Below are 22,452 nucleotides of genomic sequence, written 5' to 3' on the forward strand. Positions count from 1 at the left end.
AATGACGAGCGGAATGTTATTGTGATTAGTACAGTGCTCTAATGACCCCATTATTAGACTGACACTGATAATTATAATTAAATGCTCGATTGGAATTATTTTGACAAATGACATCTGTTATTATATTATGAGATATTAGTTATGAGTTCATTCCTGGCACTTGGTTAGCATCCTTACTGTAACGACAGCGATATATTGTTTTCTCTCCTGCTCACAAATGTACTTATGTACTTGTAAGTTGTTTTGGATAAAATCGTCTGGTAAATGCCGTAAATGTAAAACATTTAAATGTAATGATATTGCTTTTTTTTGCAACAGCATTTCTATCGTTGTGAATAGTGAGAGTGGTAATTGCATTAGGCCTACATAGACCTAATTCAATAGATTAGCATCTAATATAAAATAGTTCCGTTTTAATGTATGACATTGTTTTTACTCGTCCAGGCATATTAGGAAAAAAAGTAATCTGCAAAGCTAAATATATTTCCTGTGGTGTTAGATTGTTGGACAGTTTAACATACAGTATAGACCAGCAGTGGTATCAGTTTAATATCCTCGAGGTAAAGTTTAGGTGGCAATCCTTATGACCCTTTTCTAATTTACATACACCCAAACCTTCAGGAAACGATGCAAAGTGCATCACAGAAATGCATTCCAACTGTAAAGCTTAAGGCTAAAGAAGTCATTCATAAAAGGAAGATTCAAACTTTTTATATTTAAAAACTCAAATACAGTTGAAATGACTAAAGACTTCTATTATTGCGGTATAACATGAAGGAAAAGCTTTTAAGCAAGGTACATGAGGCAACTTCACTAAGCTGCATGTGCATTGTGTGAACGATTATATTATAAAAAAGTATTTAGAAGAGAAAGTTTACTTCTACACACTGGCATCACTGCAATATCATCCGTTTGACGTTTCCTGACCTCCTTAACATGTTCATTCACGTGTCCTAAGAAGTACTGTTTCAGACAAACAGGTTATTCACACACACAAGACATGACAACCAAAAACATTACATGATAAATAAACTTGATACATTGTCAACATTTATGGAGAACCACATATTGAGACAACCAGTATTCTGTTCAAAGAACAAAAGACTAAATATACGAAACATATGCCATCTCTTCATCTAAAGCTCTGTACAATACAGGGAGTGCATCCATCTCTTAACCTGGTAGCCCAGTGGGAATCAAACCTCAAACCTGGGTAGTGTTAATGCCATGCTCTCACAAACTATCTAAACAGGACCACTATAAAATAAGAATCCTTGTAATGAGGAGCCACTTGGAAACTTAAAATGCAAATGGATGTCACCCAGGATGGCTAAAGATGAGATGCGCGTTGTGGTGTTTATGTCTGCCGTGTGTTGTCCTTCCTGGTTGATTAAGAGGTCTTCAGTGACTTTTAATGGCTTGACTTGCAATTAAGTTAATGGTGTGCATTAGAGAGGTGATTCCGTAGTAAATAATGTTTACAATTAAGTCTTGTTTAAGACGCTTTTATTAAAGTGTCGTACAGTGAGTTCATAAATATCATTAATCAGCATAGGGGTTAGGAATCTTGCTCAGTACAAGATTGACCCAGTACCTTTGAGCTGGGAAGCTGCACTATCCTGCCTTGCCCTCCAGAGTTTGTTGAAGTGTTTTTTCTGATATTATTAGCCTCCGTTGATGGGATGCAGCTGCCTAAACTAGTAAACGGACAGACTTAAGTGTAGGGTTTGTTATTTAATCTTCCTACTTCTTTGTCACTGTCTTTCGGAAGGATCTTCTCAAAACTAGGAATGCATCTTAATGAAGTAAATGTCATTTATTTGGAAAAGGAGTAAGCACCAACTGTTTACTTCACAATATTGCACTCCTATGCAATATTGATATCATATTGAGGTTGTCCTGTATTGGGATGTTGGTTTTGCTTAAACACATTAAGATGTAGCCTACTCTGTCCTGGTCTTAACGGATGAATTAATGTAAAGTGTTACTGTATCAGATAATGTAAGACTTTTCTAGCTGAGTGGAATTAATTATGAGCATTTCTGAATGGTATCCACATTACTAAATGACGTGTTTTTTTTGTATATATCATTGTTATTTTTTGAAAGCATATACTCTTGAATAAAATAAAACATCAGCGTCTCAAAGACAAATCCTATCATTTATAGTGCCACTGCTGCAGGCTTTTGGGTGCATTCTGGGATCCAGCCCTGACCTTTGTCATTTGGCCTTTGACAGCTGCTGTCCGTTACTATCTACGAGTAAACGGGTTCCTCGGCACGGCTCTTGGAAAGAGTTCAAACTGAAATCAACCCATGTAACGCATAGGGTTAGGGTGAGTGAATGGGGAACAAGCAACAGTGCTTTCTGTAATCATTCAAATAGAACAACATAATAACAGTGAGCAGGTCTGAGTCTGCGCCTTGGACGGCGTGCGCGCCGTGACCCCTGGTGAGCGCCCCTTTATGTTACGCGGACGACGAGCCCAGTCAGCACTTCTGGGACCCTTTAAATCGCGGCTGCCAGGGTTGAGTCCCTCCTCTTGCGAACGAGTGGACTAAGGAGTCTACCCCTTTTACAGACCCGGCCGCAGATTTGACACAAAACAGAACCCAACCGCAGCTACAATGACGACCGCAGCGCCCATATTCACCAAGGGAGAGGACTGCAAACAGGGGTGGCATGACGCCAGCGCCGGGTACAACGAGGCGGACACCCACCTGGAGATCCTGGGCAAGCCCGTCATGGAGCGTTGGGAGACGCCGTACATGCACTCCCTGGCGACCGTAGCGTCGTCTAAAGGTACAAACCCTCCCTGACCGCCCTAGAGGCGATGCAATGAGGAACACTAGTTGTTGCATGTCCAGTCCGTAAAGTTGTACGATTGCGTAAAGTTTAAAGTGTTTTCCCAGAGCGCCTGTCGCAGGTTTGTCAAAAGTTGTGAAACGCAACGTGGAGGAGGGTGAGTGTTGGTGGCAGGTGTTACTCTACCCACGAAGACATTAGACACGACGGGGGCCCCATGTGTGTGTGAATGAAAGACCGCTGAGAAGTCGCCGTTTGTGCTGCAAGGGTTAAAAAAAAAAGTGCAGCTCGACGCGACAAGAATTTTAATTCGGAAATAGTTTTCTTTTGTTTACAGTCCGTGACACGAGATTAATGGGTTCACTGAAATACTTGTTCCGACACTGAAGCGCTCTTACTTCGCGACATTGCATGAACACTTGCAAAAACTATGTTCAAAGACGCGTGCAAAAACACAATTTTGACGAGTTTGGGGTCCAACTTGCAATAAATGGCTTACTACCAGAACTATTTATATCATTCGCTCCTCGTCCACTCGATCAACCCCCTCAACTGTTGCAAGGGTCACGTGTTGACCAAATGTCCCCTTATGGGCATTCCCCAAATTCTTTTCATTTTTAGCCATCCATCATGGATTTGAACTGTCCCGTCCACATCGGGTGGCTACCAATCCCAAACAAGACTCGTGTCACCTCTTCCAATCGTGTTTTATATTAAAACGCCTTTAATTGTTTTGCCTGTGCTGATGCGCTTTGTTCACTCCCTTCCATAGGGGGCCGGGTTCTGGAGATTGGGTTCGGCATGGCCATCGCCGCCACCAAGGTGGAGTCATTCCCCATCGAGGAGCACTGGATCATCGAGTGCAACGACGGCGTGTTCGCCCGGCTACAGGAGTGGGCCAAGGCCCAGCCACACAAGGTGGGTTACAATGTGTGGTCTGAGCTGGGGGGGGGGAGTCTCCAAGGCTGTGTGTGTGTGGCTTCCACCAGTGCATAACTGAGGATAACAATGTAACTGCTTTCTTTTGTACAGATTGTCCCGTTGAAAGGACTCTGGGAGGAGGTCGTGCCCACCCTGCCCGACAACCACTTTGACGGTACGACCGAGAGCAACAGGAATCCAGAACTCTCAATCCGTTTGTCTGATTGCGTGGAGTCTGTCAAAGGGCTAACTGTTCTTCTCCGACAGGCATTCTGTACGACACCTACCCCCTCTCTGAGGACAAGTGGCACACCCACCAGTTCGACTTCATCGGGGTAAGACCACCAACCCCCCCACCCACCCACTCACCTGTGATTCAGCAGGGATCGTTTAGCTTAACCATTATCGGCCAATCAGGCTTAACACATCGTCGGCGGCGGTGATTTGATTGGACGGGGTGTGTTTCTCTTGTGTTCAGGCCCACGCCCACAGGCTGTTGAAGCCCGGCGGCGTCCTGACCTACTGCAACCTGACCTCCTGGGGAGACCTGCTGAAGGCCAAGTTCAACAGCATCGACACCATGTTCCAGGTGGGTCCCCTCAAAGAGTTGGCGGCGTTGGAGCACACCTGTGAATGCATTATGTTCTGACTGATAAAAGCCAGATTTGACTCCCAAATCCAGCCCTATGCCACATGCAAGTCCCTCTCTTTCACCCCACTACCCTGTCGGTCTATAGTGTACAGGGCAAAAAAAGATCCCTTGCCCTGACTGTCTACTGGGCAAGGGATATGTAAATAAATGATAATTTACCTAAGAGGGATATGTAAATAAATGATAATTTACCTACAAGGGATATGTAAATAAATGATTCACCTACATCAGGGTTTATATTTCATCAGAGATTCGACATATAACCAGTAGTCCACCAGCCAGTACCGATTGGTAGTAATGATTGGACAGGTATCTGTAAATAAACACGATATAGGACGTTCAAGTCTTTTCCAGGTGTACAATCACACGTATGTCTAGTTTAAAATGTGTTTGTGTGTGCAATGATGTAACCCTTTTATCTAGCCCTCAGCAGCTACTGATTACCAGTATGTCTGACGACTGAATATATCCCGCATAACCTTTTTTTCTAAGAATGGAGTGAATTCACACACACAGACACAAACCCTGTTGGATTAAACTGCTTCCTCTATGACTTTTCAGGAGACCCAGATGTCCCATCTGCTCCAGGCCGGATTCAAGAAGGAGAAGATTTCCACCACCACCATGGACATTGTAGCCCCAGCTGAATGCAAATACTACTCCTTTAACAAGATGATCACTCCCACCATTCTTAAAGAGTAAAGCCCTTCCAAACCACACTGACTAGCTTCAGCGTTTTTTTATCTGGTTGGATTTTGATATTGCAGAATGAATCTTCGCCTTGACCCCCCAATCCATAAATGTATGAAAGTATGAACTCCTGCTCAAAGCCTCTTGTAATTGGTTAATAATACCGAAATAATATACGATTATTGTAGACAGTGAGCGAAGTACGGGCTGCCCAGCATTTTCTATTTATAGAATATATCAGTTATATCATGTGATTTTGATACTATTGCAATCAGTATTGACTAAAGATGTGTCCAGTTTATCTAAGAGTTCAAGCTAGTTAAAATGTTACACATTTTGACTTTGATTATAGATGTTCATAATCATACAAAAAAAAAAAGTACCTAAAAATGCCTCTGCATCTGCTTTTCTCTGGAGATATTTTAACGTTCCGACAGGAATGTGGCCCGAAGTTTAACCTCCTGAGAGTAAACCTATTGCACCGTCTAACCTACTAGCCTGGAGACTTAAAGAGAACGTTTGCTAATGTGTGGCGATTAGTATTTCATAGAGCATAATCAAAATGAAGTGGAGGTTGCGACCTATTAACTGAATTCAATTGAAAAACGTAATATTCTAACAGGACCCATGCGCTGTCCACTGATTTTTAATTGATGATTTCAGAAATAACAAACAACTCTTCAGAGGTATAGATAATCTAGACTCTGGATCAGCCTAAAGTCACAATGAAGGGTGCCATCACTAGCAGAGGCTGATGCAAGGGAAGAGAATCATGAAGTGAACCTAGTGTTGTTCATTAGCAAAAGATTACATTTTGTAGGGTCTAATCATCGAGCGGTATGCGGTTAAACGAGGTCCCTGGGAAAAAGGGGGTAGATCTGAAGGATGGGTATGGACCAATACATGAGCCCACAGCTGAACACACACACACACACACACACACACACACACACACACACACACACACACACACACACACACACACACACACACACACACACACACACACACACACACACACACACACACACACACACACACACACACACACACACGTTTGGTAAGTAGCATTTTGAATTTGGACATTGTTTTATAACCGATGCGTAATAAAAAAAAAAACGAATACTCTGAATGATTAATGAAATCTCAAGTTAGAATCCATTGTGCAACCACAGTTCAGTTTTGAACGATGAAACACCCAGACACAACTCTTAAGTAACTGACAAGCACGACTTTATTAAAGTTAATTAGTGAATCTCTATATGGATGAGGAGCCCCCCAGGACAGCCTGGGAGCCTGGCAGACCTCCCAGAAAGAAACATGTACACACGGCCACACGGCCTCCCGCTCACTTCCTATACCAGATCCTCATCCTCTTCTCCCTCTTGATCTTCTTCTGCAGCTGCAGAGTCCCGTAGAGTAGGGCCTCAGCTGTGGGGGGACACCCTGGTGGTGGGAGAGGGGAATGCGTATCAAATGAGGCGTCCGCACAAAAGGTCATCGTGACATGTTTATTGGACTGAAAGAAGAGAATTGCCTCAATTTTCTTTGAATATAGAATATTCTTTGTTCGCCACACGATGGTTAGTAACAGGACCTATAAAAAGAAACTGTACCTTGTCGAAGCGTTTTTTTTCTCTGTCTATTTAAAAGTTTCTCTTGGAAACGAACTGACACCGAAACATATGGCTAGGTTGGAGTCAGGGAGAGACAATAAGAAAGGTCTTGGCTGATAGTGGTTTGTCATCATCCCTCTGAGTACAGCAGATTGGGACCGACGAGGAAATCCCATTAAACACATTTACGCAATCTACAATACAAACACATTCTGGCTGATATAGTGGTGCATCTCTGTCTAGAATAAACAGTACATCTCAGTCTAGAATAAACATAGTTTCCCCCTATCGTAGAAACCGTTTTTGATCAAATTGCTTAGGAAAGAAGTGTCACGAATACCCTTCTTTAAAACGTGAATGGCTCTTGGTGTGGAGGTAACAGTGAGTCTACCTGGGACGTAGATGTCGACCGGTACGATGCGATCACACCCTCGGACCACGGCGTAGGAGTAGTGGTAGTATCCACCTCCGTTGGCGCAGCTAAAAATAAAACAGTCCTTCAATATTAGCCCTTATCTTACAACCTGTGTGTCAACGCTGACTACAATAGTGAATAAATTCGGACAGTTATGAGTGCATAACGCAGCTCTGACCCTTAAAGAAATATGAATACATTTTAATAATCTTCATATACTATAACTTTTAAGTAGTAGTAGTATAGAAGTAGTCGTAGTAGTAAATAAAGTGCATACAATTATGTAATATTGAGTGGTATACAAGAGGAATTGCTAAAAAAGACTTCAGATTTTCAGGGGACAGAAGGGGAGCCAACGAGTACAAATGTTGAACAGTTGCCAACGATTTGTAAAGGAATGGAAGAAGCCGGCTGGAGGAGCCTCTGTAGATAAGACACGGCACGGCGCGAGATGGAACAGCAGACGGGGGGGGAAGGGTCTGAAAGGTCAGCATACAGCTGCAGAGTTGCATTACCTTCCCATGGAGATGACGTATCTGGGCTCGGGCATCTGGTCGTACACCTACAGGGAAAAGACAAGCAATTTCAGATGGTTTCCCCCCACACTGGAGTCTTGCGTTGAAACACGTTGATCCCTCTATTTTCATATACTTGTTCTCTTTGTAGTAGTGACTTGCCTATGGGATAGAGATAAGCTCTCTCAGGAGTGCTTGAGGAGGTACCGCCACCTTTCTTCTACGTTGTACAGTACATTATCTCTTGAACAAACTTGTTGGAGCTCTTCATTAACAAAGGGCATGCTGTACCTCTAGGAAGGCCTCAGAGCATTGGCTTTAGAACACAGCAAACACAAATCCCTCTCAACTTACTATGTGTCATATGCCAATTATTCTCCCATTATCTTTCCTCCACTTCCCCATGCACTCATCAGCCTGAATCCATCAGGTTTGGCTACCGACTGAGTAAAGTCTGCATCTGGTTTGTTTTCACACAAAATCGGGGCAGAGATATCGGGTGAGCTGTCGGCTCCATCTGAACCGAACCACGGAGCGCCACCTCCGATACAGCGGCGGTTCGTTTGGCATAAGGTCAGAGGGACTCTGGTGCAGACCGAAAAGGCGACAATAGTCTGCTACAAAACGAGGGTCTACGCCCGCTCCAAAGTGGACTAGTTTGGTTCGCTTTAGGTGAGAAGGGTGAACCGAACCAACTACAAGAAACCCGACTTTGTAGAACTATTGGGTGCTGCATTGAGCTTTGCAAAGAGCTCTTCAACAACTGCATTTGCTAAATAAATCCCCTGGCCGTGGAGCGATCCGTCTGACGGGGGCCGGATGTAAAACGTCAGGCCTAAAAAAAAAAAAAAGCTTGGTTCCTGTTGGTTGTCAGTTGAGGTCATGGGTAGGTAGGGCATTTATTAAATTTTTTTATTTTATTCTTTCCAGCGGCAGCGAATGATAGGTAGGTTGTTTTAATTTAAAAACGAGAAAATTCGCTCATCCTTGTACAGAATGAAGAGGTGCTGTACAAAAACGTAATTATAGTTTGCATTTTTTTTTTTTTAAAGGTCCCATGACATGCTATTTTATGTATTCTTTAATATAGGTATTAGTGGGCAACTAACACAGTATTCAAAGACGTTCCTGAAATTCAGCCGTGGTGCAGAGTTACAGCCACTCCGAGCCAGTCGCACATTGAGCTTCCCCCAAATGCGCTGTTTCGGTGGGCGTGTCAAGGAGGAGGGTGGGGGTGTGGCCCTGAGCAGCTTGCAGCCAGGGACGGTACCATGCGCTCTGTTTACAGTCGATGTATCGCAATGGCGAGGCGCACACAGCCTTTAGCCGTGTTCTGTAAATATTCTAGAACACACGGGAGTCCTGGAGCTCTATATCTAAATATTATCATATAGCCTACACAGATATCTATATCATATAATACATATTATCACGGCCAAAAGCTGTGTGAGCCGATATTCCGACGTTCCTGGTTCTTCAACGTCCACATCAATGTGAATACACACACTGTAACGCAAGTGTTTCTTGTCGGTTCTTTGACGTGTCTTGTATTTCCACAACGAGACTGTCGTGGGGGTTATCTGAGCCATGGTTGAGAAGGAATTGGGGGAAAGGAACTTTGGTTTGACTCGCTGAAGTAGGCTACATGAACTGCGACATGCCGCGAGGCACCATCGCCCGGCAGCGGGCAGCCGGCAGCAGGCAGCGCGCAGTTCAGTCGACTTCAGGTTGATGTGAAAGTGGAAGAACCAGAGACGTCGCAGAACCCGTCAAAGTCGTTTGTGATTCATAATATCGTCTGGAGGCGCACACAATATGTTATATGATATAGATATCTATGTATTATATGATATTATTTAGATATAGAGCTCCAGGAGTGTAACGCAAGTGTTGTACACTTCCTTGTTATTTGGATAACCGTTCTGCTGTTGGTGTGATGGCGCATAACGCGTCGGACTCTCGTCTCTGGTATTTCTACAACGAGACTCGTATTGGGGGTTATCTCAGCCAAAGTTGAGAATGAATTGGGGGGAAGGAACTTTGGCTTTGACTCCCTCAAGAACATGAACCACGACATGGAGGAGAAAGGGATTGTTGGCGGCGAATGTCTCCCGCTTGAGCCCCGCTGAGGGACCACTGCCGGAGGCGGAGGTGCCTAAGCGCTGCCCGGCAAAGATCCCTTTCTCCTCCTTGTCGTGGTTCATGTTCTTGACTTGAGGGAGTCGAAGCCAAAGTTCTTTCCCCCCAATTCATTCTCAACCTTGGCTGAGATAACCCCCAATACGAGTCTCGTTGTAGAAATACCAGAGACGAGAGTCCGGCGTTACACAGACTTGCGTTACAGTCCTGGAGCTCTATATCTAAATAATATCATATAATACATATATATATATATCATATAATATATTGTGTGCGCCTCCAGACGATATTATGAATCACAAACGACTTTGTTGGGTTCTGCGACATCTCTGGTTCTTCCACTTTCACATCAACCTGAAGTCGACTGAACCGCGCGCTGCCTGCTGCCAGCTGCCCGCTGCCGGGCGATGGTGCCTCGCGGCAACCGGCGGCATGTCGCAGTTCATGTACTTCAGCGAGTCAAACCAAAGTTCCTTTCCCCCAATTCCTTCTCAAACATGGCTCAGATAACCCAGTCTCGTTGTGGAAATACAAGACACGTCAAAGAACCGACAAGAAACACTTGCGTTACAGTGTGTGTACTCACACACACACATGTAGCGCTCGCACGGTCGAGTCTCATTGGCGGGCCAACGTCTCTTGGCGGGCCAGGCAGAGTAAGGGGAGGAGCCGAGATTCCTCATGACGTCATGAGCACAGACATTCCAAATCAGCGCGCTTGAGCCTCCGTTTTTTCAAAGGCGAGCAGAACAGCTAGTGCTCGTTTTACACCAAACGCAAGTTTTAGCCACTGGGGGACCATAGGCAGGCTAGGGGAACTCATATTTATGTTAGAAAACCTCACAAAGTGAGATTTTCATGTCATGGGACCTTTAAAGCTCATAAAGTAATTTGGGTCGCACATAAATAGACAGGGTCGGTCGGAAACCGGACCCCCCCCCCCCCCCCGCCGCACTCACCTTCCGTAGCGCGGGGGCCATCTTGTTGGTGAGGGTCCCGGCGACGATCATGACGTCGGACTGACGGGGGCTGGCACGGAACACCACCCCGAAGCGGTCCATGTCGTAGCGCGGCGCCGCCATGTGCATCATCTCCACGGCGCAGCACGCCAGGCCGAAGGTCATAGGCCACAAGGAGCTCTGGGGAGGAGGAAGGAGACGTCAGGAGGAGGGAGGAGACATCGGGAGGAGGGTTTACAGTATGTGGATTTCTGTGAACAACGCCACCTAGTGTGCATGTGGGATCCATCCACACACACACACACACCTTTTCATAATCCTGCCTAACCACTCGAAGTTTGTGTGCCTTGAACATCGCATGCCTTAACCCCTGAATTAGTGGGAACCACAAAATGATAAGGCTTTCAAAGTGTATCTTAATGCGGTAATGTACCAGTGTGTCACTAGCAGACGCACACGAATCCAAAGCGATTGACATGACTTGGATAATTGTAGATGCCAGTCATTAAGGAGTAAGTTGGTGTTAGCCTTGTTGCTCAGGTATCAGTGTGCTGCTGTTGTTACATAACTTTGGGATGAATGTATTACCCATCTTATCCAATCTGATGGCCCTGAGTACACAACATAGACCTATCGTGCTCAGCGTCTGTTCCTGATCCATACTGCAGCGCAGACAAGCGCTCATTCAGGCAAAGGGAAGGGAAGAGTAGCATTCCACCACTAGATCCCGGCTGAGCCTGAGAGAGAAGGAGGGACTCACCCTGCGCGCCCAGTTGACCAGATCATCCAGCTTGGTGATGACGTACTCCCCCTTGCTGCTGGCGACGGCTGTGGGCTTGGCAGCAGCCAGCGCGGTGCTCTTCTCCCTCACCGCGACAATACTGGACCAAAACACACAGGGCAAAGACACAGTGTCAGTGAGCCTTCTGAGAAAGGGCCAGCGCGATTGGCTGGAGTGGAGCGGTGGGTGGGGCTTGGCGAGCTCACCTGTGAGTGGCGGTCTCATTTTTAGCGCTGTGGTGCAGACACTTCTGATGATGGAGGGCGAAATACGAAATAGACCTGGAACACACAAGATAATATATTTAAAATCATGTTTAAGGGTAGATACTATTATCCAGAGTGACTTAAAGTGAATTAAGCTAAAGGATTCCTACAGGCCAGCCGTGGACAATAAGGATCCAAACCAGAACCAATACCTAAATATTATTTAGAATGAACCATTTCAAAATGAATTAACCATTTCATTGTGCTTCAACTAGCAAAAAGGGAACACACCATTGTATCATATTGTTCCTGAGCTAAACTTGCAGCATAAAAATAGTAATCATAACAAGGACAAATGTTAAAGGGCATGTACATTTACGCATACTCGCTTCTAGATTACAATGACTGAGTATGCTTCATTTTTTCCTTTTTTATGGAAATAATCAATTGCAAAGAAGTTCTGAATCGAGAACAAATAAATTGCAGTGCATTGATGAATTCAGATTTTTACCCAGCCCTAGTAATTACTACACAACAGTGTAACCATACAGACTCAATGCATTGAATCATACTGAATAAAAGGTCAATGAGCTCTATAAACTCTGCCCTCATAGGGGGAGGGAGTTGGATTGAGTTCAATCAAAGAAAGGCTTAGCCTGGATTTACCTTGTTGAGAAGCAGCCTAACGAGGACAGTCGATGTGCTGGGAGGGAGAAAGGAAACTATTTAGTTCAACAAACTCCTTTTCGAGATTACCGCATGGTTAAACAACTACTTCACAAGGGGGTACATTCAGAAAATATTTCCATGTAAATATCTTGATTCAAAATGATTTAGATAACTTTTAAATGTGATACCTGTCAATGATATCATAATAAAAAGGTGATGAAGGAGTTTTTTTTAAAAAGGGGTGATTTTGTTGATGAAATAAGCTTCATATACTTCCAGCAGGACATCACAGCTCCAAATCCAGAGCCAGAATAATAACAAACACCAGACAAGAAACATAACAATTCCCATTGTATTGGACTAGCACACGTCAAAGCATTTGCATAAAGGTTCATGGTGCACTTTTACTTACAGTCAATATCAAATACGACGACATTTGCATGGGATGACAGTTAAATAGGAAAAGCACAATGACAAAACATAACAATGTTATCTCGAAGCACATTGAATCGCCCTTGTGTTGTTATTCTACACAGAAGTGAAGGCTGTGTGGCTATAAAAAGGTCCGAATGTCTGTAACGTTATTCAAGCAGCCTCTGCTGCTAACAGACGTAGCAAGGTCAGCCTGCGCAGTGAAGGAAACCGGGCAAACTATGCTTCTGACAACGACATACAACGAATAAAACATCCATATATAGAATATGTACACACCCTCTAAATACCACGTTGATAAAACACACGCATATTGGAACAAATTCCTTTGGATTTTAGTCAAAACATCACTTACCAACAAGCGCCGCCATCTTTGAAAGTATAGTTGTGCGAAAGCGGCTTCCGGTGCAGGACATGAGTGGACCAGAAGAGGGCGCTGTTGATCATCCAGACATGTCGCAGGACCTGAGTGGACCTCTGGGAGGCGCTGTTGGGCCCCCATCTGGTGCAGGAACCTAGTTGGCCTGAAGATGGCCTGAAGGGGCGCTGTTGGCCCTCCAATCTGGTGCAGGACCTGGGTTGGCCTGAGGGGGCGCTGTTGGGCCCCGCACTGATCATCCAGACTTGTCGAAAAGTTTATTATATGTTATATTTTAGCTCCGCGGCTCCACCCAAAACTGTCTGCCATCCATGACCCACATTTAGGGCTATATACTTAGTGTCATCTGAGTCCGTTTGAGATGGCTATTCCCTTTCATTAGGTACGGCGGTTTATAACAAAATCTGGACGAAATTGGAAGACGTCGAAAAGGAATCAAACAAGGATAAAACTGAACTAAACGAAAATGTGCTTTAGAGAGTCACTAATGGTTTTATCATGAAGAGTGACACATAAGCATGAGGTGAATAGTTCATTGTCAAGCATTGCCTGATGAATAAATTAACCATTCAATATTCCTTGAAATCAAAGGTAATCATAAATGGTATTTCCTATCTTATGTCACAGGCAGCTGGACAGAACACTTCTGGACACTACCCAGAAAATCGCCTAAATTTTCTACTGGAAATGTTACAACAGAAACCACTGTCTCCCTTCATACCATAAACAACACACGATTATAGTAGTTCACTGTTAAAGCACAATGAGGAGCACTGTTGTATTAATTGAGCTATGTTGGGATTTTAGATGCATTAAGGAGGAATTTAATTTGGATGCATCAATGCGATGGCCAGGGGTCATGAATGTTGAGCTGTAGTGATGAATAGTTTCAGGATACCTTCTACATTTTGTTCCAAAGCCTAAGAGGAAATTAATCACATTGTTTTTTATATTTGTTTATCAGTTAGACCATTAGTAAACAACATATAACTCATGCATGCTTTAATTCTTCTTGTCATAAATTTCTCTAAATATCCTGTATTATTTAGCAGCTGCTTTGATCCAAAGGGTTTTTGTTTAGGAGATATAGGCCCAATTCAACACCCTAACACCAAAAACACTGTGTTGTGATAGTCTTGACATCAACATAGCCAACCAAAAACGAATATTTGCTAAGTTGAGCATAGCACCGTACAGTTAGGGATCACTGAAACAAGGCCAGGGATGAAGAATTAGCTGGATATTCTGGTTGTGTTGCATTTCTTTTTCTGTTGCCACGACAAACAAGGACTACCTTTCGTCAATTACCAGCCAAATAAATACTGGTGTCTAAGACTATCAGCCTACGATTCTTTCACACAACTGCTGCATCTAAATGTTATTTCTTCCATCAAACCTATTTCCGTCCTTGGATTTTATTTATAATCACAATATGGATTGTATGTTTTAGACTCACTTGTACGTTTATTTTGCTGTAAGCGCAAAGACTAAATATACATGTAAGAAAAACACATCAGGAAAGAGCAACCCCCCAATTCTCTGATCATGCTGTTCTTACCCAAAGGTTTTAAACTACAGTCAGTCAGACCCCAGATCATATTGCATCCAGACAGATTGAGCAGGCCGGAGCAGAGCGACTCTGTTCAAATCCTGCTAAGTAATTTAAATGGCGGTGCCCTTTAATTTCATCTCGCTACCCCCTCAGGGGAAAAAGCAAAGTGTGTGTGGGATGGGTCTGGTTTTCCGGGAGTAGTTCTGCTTCCCTCCGTGCGGTGAGTCTGACTAACCCCTTCCCCGCCCTCTCTCATTATTCATGAATTATCTTCATGAAGCTGTCATAGCCTACTGGGCCCGGGGCCAGTAGGGCCCCGTAGCTCCAAGCGTTGATGCTAGCCCGACGCTAGGCAACAGGGCTGTTAGCCCAGCGCTAGGCAACTGGGCTGCAGCCTCATGGGAGTACGTTGGGGCTCGGGTTTTCCTCCGGTGGGGCATTTCTTAACAGCGGGGGGAAACGGGGTAGTCAGGGACAAAAGGGTTGTCTTCTGGCGTAGAAGATCAGTAGCCTAACCGGTGTTGGGAATGCCGACCATGAACTGGTTACTCTGTGGCCATTGTTCGAGCGCTGGGAGGCATATTATAGTTTGATTATTGATGAGCAGGTAGGGGTTTAACGTCTCGCTCCATATTACACGTCAACTGTAGACATTGGGGAAAATTACATATAAAACTGTCATAAACTGTAAACTTGTCAAAGTAATGGCCTTTATTCTTATCATCATTATTTCATTTACAAAAAGTTTGGCACGATAAAAAATACGCTTCCTCATAAGAAAGGTTTTCTGCCAGTGAACCAAATGAATCCGTATAAAAAAAAGCAAAAGCTCTGAAGCGCTTACGAGTTCAAAACATTAAATATAGTTACTGGAATGGCTTAAAAGGACAAACGTTTTAAGACTAGAACTTTGGAGTTCAAGGGCTTTTTTTCTTTTTTTTTTGGCCACAAGCAAGAGCGAGAAAGAAAAAGAGGACTCTCGCGGCGCTTCAGATAATAAGCAGGAATCCACATTAAGAACAGAGAAGGTCCTGTCTACGCCAAAGCAGACAGCCGTCGCAGCAGCTCCGAGGTCGGTCGGTCATGGCCGCCCCCAAAGCCGGCCTGCAGACCACAGAAATTGCCTATTTCTAGAAGGATCTCCTCCTTCAAAAAGCACAAAGAGAGTCCCTCTCCCTCCTCTCTCTTTCTTCTTCTCCTTCATCCCCCGCCTTCTTCATCATCGCCCTCCTCCCTTCCTCCTCCTCCTCCTCACATATTGTCCAGGGTGGCGTTGGGCTTGGGGGCCATCGCCCCTGGCGACCACAGAGAGGGCGTGTCCTGGTTGAGGAGCAGGTCCTGCGAGCGGAAGGCGGGGTACTCCAGGCCCAGGTTGTAGAGGAAGAAGAGGTTCAGAGCCACCATGGCCAGCAGGGGGAAGGTTGTCAGGCCCGCGCCGAAGGCCCGCCAGGTGGGGCAGCCGTGGAGACTGGCCCAGTAGACGAGTCTGGAGGGGGGGGGGGGGGGGGGGGGGGGTGAGATAAAATGAACAAAATGAGATCAAATGACATTGTTGTGCAGGATTATGAAACATGACACATGTTATTGTCTGTATCTGCGTGTGTATCTGCGCACGCACATAGACACAGATAAACACACACACACACACACACACACACACACACACACACACACACACACACACACACACACACACACACACACCTAAACACAAACACACAGGTAGTATTGGTCACAATAATCCACACACTGCAGAGATCATTTGTCCAAAATTCATCATGACGTTCAACCTAATCTATTGTGTGACACCCGTATGTGTGTGTGTATACACACACATACGTATGTGTGTGTGTATACACACACATACGGGGAGCAAGGATAAATACTATATACATGTTTCCTCTGTGTATACTTTGTTTTGATTCTTTCTTTCTTTATCTCTTTGTAATTCTTTGCTTTGTGCCCTGACGCCACCATTCTCCATGTGGGGTAAATAAGTATCTACCCGTCACTTTGGTCAAAGGCAGGGCTTCCTGTGTTAACCAAGAACACGTGGTTTCACTTTTATTTATAAACGGTGAACGATGGAAATGACAGGTTTCATTTAAATATGTTGTTTTAAATCAGGAACCAGCGCATTCTCATACTCAATAATTAGTTCTGGTACATTTAAAAGCGATGAGGACCAACATCATCTCCAAGCCACTCGCATTTAGTATTCAGAGGTCGATAAACACTACAATCCTACAGCTAAACTCATCTATTCCTGTCCTGTTCCTTAACGTTTGTTTTTGTTAATTTGCAGGATTCTCTGTATAACGTTATTATTCTCCAATTAGTGGCTGCAGAGCTGTTTGTTAGAGTGATGAGGTTTATTTCATGGAGTTCTCTACGTCTGTTCACCCCTGCTAAAGAACTCTTGTTTCTCTGTATACCCCACCGTCACAATCACCAAGATCTCCCTCACTGTCTCTCTCTCCACCTCTCCTCATCAGCCTGTTATCAAATCCCGCACATTTGCAACGCTCAGAATTGGAATGGAAGTGATTCTTCTATCCTTCCTGCCATCTCCATCACCATGTGTGCTCTCTCTCTCTCGCTCTCTCTTTCCGTATCTGTCCATTCACCTACTTATCGTCAACCTTTAACGGGTAGTTACAACTTTCTAGCTTTCACTCGTTAATCTTTCAGTCTGTTTCCGTCCTTCTCACACTCCCAGTCTCTATATCCTGGTCTCTCTCTCTCTCCCTTCCTATTTCCCCTTCTCTCTGTCTCTCACCTCTTCCCTTCTATCACAACCTCTTTCTCTCTTTGTTTATAACTAACTATAAACATCTCCCTCTCTCTCTCTCTCTCTCTCTCTCTCTCTCTCTCTCTCTCTCTCTCTCTCTCTCTCTCTCTCTCTCTCTCTCTCTCTCCCCCCTCTCTCTCTCCCCCCCTCTCTCTCCCCTCCCCTCTCTCTCTCTCCCTCCCTTCCTCCCTCACCTTCCCAGGAAGAAGATGGCGGCGGCGGTGGGCACCAGGTGCAGGTCCCTCTGGGGGAGCTGCGAGGCCATGAGGAGGAGGTTGAGGGCGTAGAGGAGCAGCAGCTCCAGGGAGGAGGAGACAAACAGCCTCTGGAGGGCCCGTCGCCTGGACGAGGGCTCCGCGGGCTCCAGAGAGCCGCTGCAGAACTGGCAGACCCAGCCGGAGAGCATCGCTGAAGGGGAAGGGAGAGGGGGGGGGGAGAGGGGGAGAGAGAGGAGACGGTTAGACAGCTTCCTGAACGGAACGCCAGGCGTCGGTTCTTTCCACGAATCGATTGGACCTCACACTGCTGGAACGGCCTAAACGCTGCCGACAGCCTCGCTCCAGATGATATTGGGAATAGGCATGAAGTGGATTTCCTATTTTTGGAAGATTGCCCCCCCCCCCCCCTAAACACATTAACACACACACACTCACACACAAAGCTTCAGTCTTTCTGATAAACAGCGTGAATTTATTTTCCATATTAAGCTGTCAACTGTGGCATTCTTAGACTGAATTAACTGGGTCACACTGGGCCGTACTCCTGTGTGCACCTCCTGGCCTACCCGGTCGGTACGCCAGTAAACCCTGGGAGACAAGCGGGATGCAGACAGGGAGAGGAGCCCTGTCTCCCTCCTTCCGTCTCCCCCATGTCTGTCCCTCTGTCTCTATCTCCTGTCTCCTTTTAAGGCTACAGACAGGAAGAGGAAGCATGGCTTCCCCTCCAGAAGCTCAGTGAATCCACCGAAGCTTTGGGTTCCAGAAAACCAAATCAAATTAAAAAACAGAGACAAAACCTAAAAACACCGGACTCATTCCGCATTCCTGGACTTAAGACGACTAGACGACCTGAACCTCTTCAATCCTCACAAATAAAAAGCTGTTTTTATTATAAATCGGCGAGCAGAGGGAGTTGTTGGTTTGGTTTGTTGTGAGGGACGGGACCAGCCTAGTCTGACCCCCAGACACCAAGACCTTCAGACCCTTAGACCCCCAGACCCATAGACCCCCAGTCCCCAAGCCCCCAGACACCAAGACCTTCAGCCCCCTAGACCTCCATACCTCCGCCCCCCAGACCTCCAGACCTCTACCCCCCAGCCCCCCAGACCTCCAGACCCCCACCCCCCAGACCTCCAGACCTCCATACCTCCACCCCCCAGCCCCCTAGCCCCCCCAGACCTCCATACCTCCGACCCCCAGCCCCCCAGACCTCCAGACCTCCACCCCCCAGCCCCCAGCCCCCCAGACCTACCTAGCAGGACGGGCAGGGAGGCCACCAGGCAGCAGCCCAGAGTGAAGACGAGGCGGCTGCCCAGGTCGGGGCAGCGCGGGGCCTTGAGGGGGACGTGGAAATAGAGTGCATAGAGGATCCCCGCGGCGCACACCAGCGAGGCCACGGCGGCGCCCAGGGCGGGGGCCCGGCCCCCCCGGCGGCAGCAGCGCCGGCCTCCCGGCGGCAACGCGTCCGGCGCCACGACGACGGCGTCGCAGCCCTGGCCGCGCCCCTCCGACTCCATCCAGACGGCCAGCTCCACGGTACCGGGGGGCGCGTCGAGCAGGGGGCGGCCCTCGCCGGCGGGGGGGGGGTGCTGGGGGCGGGGGTGCGGGCGGAGGGGGGGCGGGGGCTGGCGGGCCCACCGCGCCGGGTCCGTCCCGTTGGGAAGGTCTTCGGCGAGGGGGGCGGAGGGGGGGGAAGGGGAGGGGGGGGAGGGGGGGAGGAGGGGGGAGGGAGCGACGACGCGGTTTTCCGAGGCGTCTTCCAAAGTGTGCGCCGTCGTGGCAACGGCGCTGGAAAGACCCCCCCCCCCCTCTGGTACTCCCTGTTCCCGACGCGTCGTCCCGCTGTCGTCTGGCCGGCTGTCGTCGTCTGGAATTGGACGCAAACACAAACGTCTGAGCAGCGCATTCAAATCAGGGTATTCAAAACATGGCTGGCATGGCTTCCTGTGCGCACTGCGGGAACGAGTGCTCTAATGCTTTGTTCTTTATGGTTAGGGATATAAATACCAAATCTCATGATTTCATTTAGCACATCTGCCATTTTTTATCAGTCAGCAAATTCCGTAAAGTCATTATACAACGCTGCCCTTTTTAACTATTTTGTTGTCTTAGGGCTACGTTTTGTATATTATTCAGGTTTTGTTGGTCGAAATGACCCTGGGTGCACTGGCACGTCATTTCGAAATCCTTTTGTTTACTTTTTTTTTTAATTCTTATTCTTATTCTTATTGTTATTATGTTATTTTAGGGTTATGGTTAGGTTAACCCCAATCTACCCAATCAACACAAACAAAAGGTTTAAAACAAACAAACGCCATTTTTCTTTAAAATCATTTTAGTATAATATAAACAAACCCCCAACACAAGTGGCCCCCCTAAAAGTGCGCGTGGAAGAAACACTACCCTAGTAACCCACCTCTGTGCGTATCGGCTGAGGGTCCCGTCCCGGGTTCCAGTGACCGCTGCGACCCGGTCACGGAGTGGGGTGAGGAGTGGAGCTCCTCCACCGAGGACTCGGGGCTGTCCGACACGGGCGCCAGCGAGATCTGGGTGTCCAGGTCCAGGAAGGGGGAGAAGGAGAGCCGCGCCGGGTCGATGTCCTGCAGCTGGTTGATGATGTCACTGATGGACTCCTTGACGCTGTCGATCTCTGCCCCGTCCTGCGGGTGAGCGGCCGGACGCCCCGTGGAGCTCATGGTCGCACGGTCTGTAGGTGTGAAGACGATTTGGTTTTTGGGTTTATCGAGTATGATAACAAGTAAATACAATACAATAAAAAAGGTCTCCGAGGATCTCCGAGGAAATTACTTTGGATAAAAGCGTCTGCTATATAGACCTACCCTAAATATGAATGTAAATTACTTCTAACGAGTAACGATAAAAACAATGATAATATCACACATTTTATTGATACACGTAACGCCTGATCACGTTATGGTAAAAAAAGAAAGAAAAAAAAAGTACATCAAAGCGTTTGCTTTCAACCCAGAGTCCTATCATACTATCATATTTTGCATTACACAGAAATACATTAAAACACAAGCTAAGTGAGGTTTATGCGACCGGCCCGTCCCGCCATGACGGGGTCCCAACATCTGGGGGTTGACTTTGGGGGCGGGGGGGGATCTGGCGTGCTCGAGGCGCGGGCACGCCATCCACTTAACAGACACACGCACAACGTGCACGTCTGAACCACGCACGTCTTAAAGTAAAGGCTGTATTAGACTTTACAATATCTGTGGCCTACGATACGCAGCAACGTTGATAACGAAAAGTGCATTTGCATGGACGCTGGTTCTACCCGTGATAAATGAGCAAGGATAAGAATTGGATGCACGATGGAGGTAAAAAAACAAACAGTGAAAGAGAAAACACGCAACAGGCAATGTGCGTGGACTCAAGTCAGCAGAGAAACCCAACTAAAGCCCGGACCTGGACCGGTTCAGCTGCAGATGGAAACACCATGTAGCCTATCGATCACTAATCCCATTATAAAGACAAACGGACGCTTTGAGGATTAGATTTAAGATAGTCTTACAATATGCCTTGAGGCTACACAGACAAAGTAGAGGATGTGTCGATGTGAGAAGCCAGCCTACAAAAGAAACGCACAATCCATCGCCATGTATTGATCACGTTGTAGTTTTCTATTCTGCCACCACACACACATGCATGGTTATCGCATTGACCAAAAGTATTGGTCCAGACAAAACAAATCTAGCATAGATTACAGATAAGCTTTATTAAAAAAACTGCTTTTAAAAGCAGCACCAGTCCACCGGGATCATCCCAAAGTCTTACCTCTCAGACTGTAGCGATGGCTGGGTCCGTCTTTGCTTCTTTTATTATTGCAGTAAAATAGCGTCCGGTCGACCTGTGTGTGTGTGTGTGTGTGTGCGTGTGTGTGTGTGTGTGTGCGTCTCCCTCCCCCCTCGCTCGCTTTGGGTCCTGCAGTCCTCTCAACTTCTGAATCAAATTTCAACCAGGACCAAATACTACGCAGTGGCCCCGCCCCCCCCCCAGCCACTCTGGGTACCGCGCAGTCCCGGACCATATGGAGCACATCAACCCGGAGCGGATACACACACCACCCCACGCCAGGGGAGGGGAGGGGGTGGGGAGGGGGCCGGACTGGGTCCGTCTAGCACCAGGGAGCACACGGGATTTCACAAGGAGAAACCTCTCCAAACCTCTCCTTCCCCCGAGTCCCCTGGAAACAGCGCTGGGTCGATCGTACATTGTTTGTTGCCCGGTCCCCCATTGTCGTCCGATAATAGAGTAGAGAGAGTAGGGCCCGGACAATAGTTATTAATCTTCTAGAATGGTTCAGATTGAGTTTTTTCTTTTGCCGGAGACGGACAGTTGGTGGAACTTCGAGAGACCTGGCTCATGTTTAGAGTAAGGGGAGGGGGGAGGTTCGGAGAGAGAGTAATTGGAGGTTCTTGATGCCCTGCCTCGTTGTTTTAGCAGCGGTGGAGGGGAGTGAGCAGCCAGGAGCTGCCTTGTAGTTGCCTGTAGGTGGTTTCTGTATAGCAGTCTGGACCAGGTTTAGAAACAGGGGTAAGATAATCGGGGCGGCTGCGACAATAGCGCGCTTTGTTCTTGCAGGCACATGTGCCGTGGTGAAGTGAGGGGCAGGCGGATGAGAGGGTTGGGTTTCACTGCAGCCTTGGGAGGCAGACGGCTGGTTGGCCGGTATAAAAAGGAAAGAA

At 46.6% G+C, this 22,452-nt stretch overlaps 3 protein-coding genes across 3 annotated transcripts; 1 reads left to right on the forward strand and 2 right to left on the reverse strand.

The window, feature by feature from the left end:
- Window positions 1–2,445: 2,445 nt before the first annotated feature.
- On the forward strand, window positions 2,446–5,195 carry gamt (guanidinoacetate N-methyltransferase). The gene is made up of 6 exons (XM_030371981.1): window positions 2,446–2,802; window positions 3,578–3,723; window positions 3,838–3,901; window positions 3,994–4,061; window positions 4,205–4,315; window positions 4,940–5,195. The coding sequence occupies exons 1-6, from the start codon at window positions 2,628–2,630 to the stop codon at window positions 5,078–5,080; spliced, it is 705 nt and encodes a 234-aa protein (XP_030227841.1). The 5' UTR covers window positions 2,446–2,627; the 3' UTR covers window positions 5,081–5,195.
- Window positions 5,196–6,279: 1,084 nt separating this feature from the next.
- Window positions 6,280–13,237, reverse strand: ndufs7 (NADH:ubiquinone oxidoreductase core subunit S7). The gene is made up of 8 exons (XM_030371980.1): window positions 13,156–13,237; window positions 12,366–12,402; window positions 11,700–11,774; window positions 11,473–11,593; window positions 10,713–10,892; window positions 7,615–7,661; window positions 7,076–7,164; window positions 6,280–6,514 (listed from the first exon to the last, which is right to left on the reverse strand). Exons 1-8 carry the CDS (start codon window positions 13,214–13,216, stop codon window positions 6,417–6,419), a joined length of 708 nt encoding a protein of 235 aa, XP_030227840.1. The 5' UTR covers window positions 13,217–13,237; the 3' UTR covers window positions 6,280–6,416.
- Window positions 13,238–15,419: 2,182 nt separating this feature from the next.
- Window positions 15,420–22,268, reverse strand: LOC115555229 (transmembrane protein 79). Its single transcript, XM_030371974.1, has 5 exons — window positions 21,542–22,268; window positions 20,157–20,447; window positions 18,993–19,607; window positions 17,717–17,930; window positions 15,420–16,217 (listed from the first exon to the last, which is right to left on the reverse strand). The coding sequence occupies exons 1-5, from the start codon at window positions 21,792–21,794 to the stop codon at window positions 15,983–15,985; spliced, it is 1,608 nt and encodes a 535-aa protein (XP_030227834.1). The 5' UTR covers window positions 21,795–22,268; the 3' UTR covers window positions 15,420–15,982.
- Between the last annotated feature and the right edge of the window lie 184 nt (window positions 22,269–22,452).

Source organism: Gadus morhua, chromosome 12 (genome assembly GCF_902167405.1).
Source record: "Gadus morhua chromosome 12, gadMor3.0, whole genome shotgun sequence".
NCBI classification, from domain to species: Eukaryota; Metazoa; Chordata; class Actinopteri; order Gadiformes; family Gadidae; genus Gadus; species Gadus morhua.

Coding starts and splice junctions, on each gene's coding strand:
- gamt (XM_030371981.1), top strand. CDS start 2,628: ATGACGACCGCAGCGCCCATATTCACCAAGGGAGAGGACTGCAAACAG. Junction 2,803..3,577: donor GACCGTAGCGTCGTCTAAAG/GTACAAACCCTC, acceptor TCCCTTCCATAG/GGGGCCGGGTTCTGGAGATT. Junction 4,316..4,939: donor GCATCGACACCATGTTCCAG/GTGGGTCCCCTC, acceptor ATGACTTTTCAG/GAGACCCAGATGTCCCATCT.
- ndufs7 (XM_030371980.1), bottom strand. CDS start 13,216: ATGTCCTGCACCGGAAGCCGCTTTCGCACAACTATACTTTCAAAGATG. Junction 10,893..11,472: donor TGGTCAACTGGGCGCGCAGG/GTGAGTCCCTCC, acceptor CCTCCTCCCCAG/AGCTCCTTGTGGCCTATGAC. Junction 7,165..7,614: donor TACGTCATCTCCATGGGAAG/GTAATGCAACTC, acceptor TTTTATTTTTAG/CTGCGCCAACGGAGGTGGAT.
- LOC115555229 (XM_030371974.1), bottom strand. CDS start 21,794: ATGGTCCGGGACTGCGCGGTACCCAGAGTGGCTGGGGGGGGGGCGGGG. Junction 20,448..21,541: donor CCATCGCTACAGTCTGAGAG/GTAAGACTTTGG, acceptor TCACACCTACAG/ACCGTGCGACCATGAGCTCC. Junction 19,608..20,156: donor CTCAGCCGATACGCACAGAG/GTGGGTTACTAG, acceptor GTCCAATTCCAG/ACGACGACAGCCGGCCAGAC.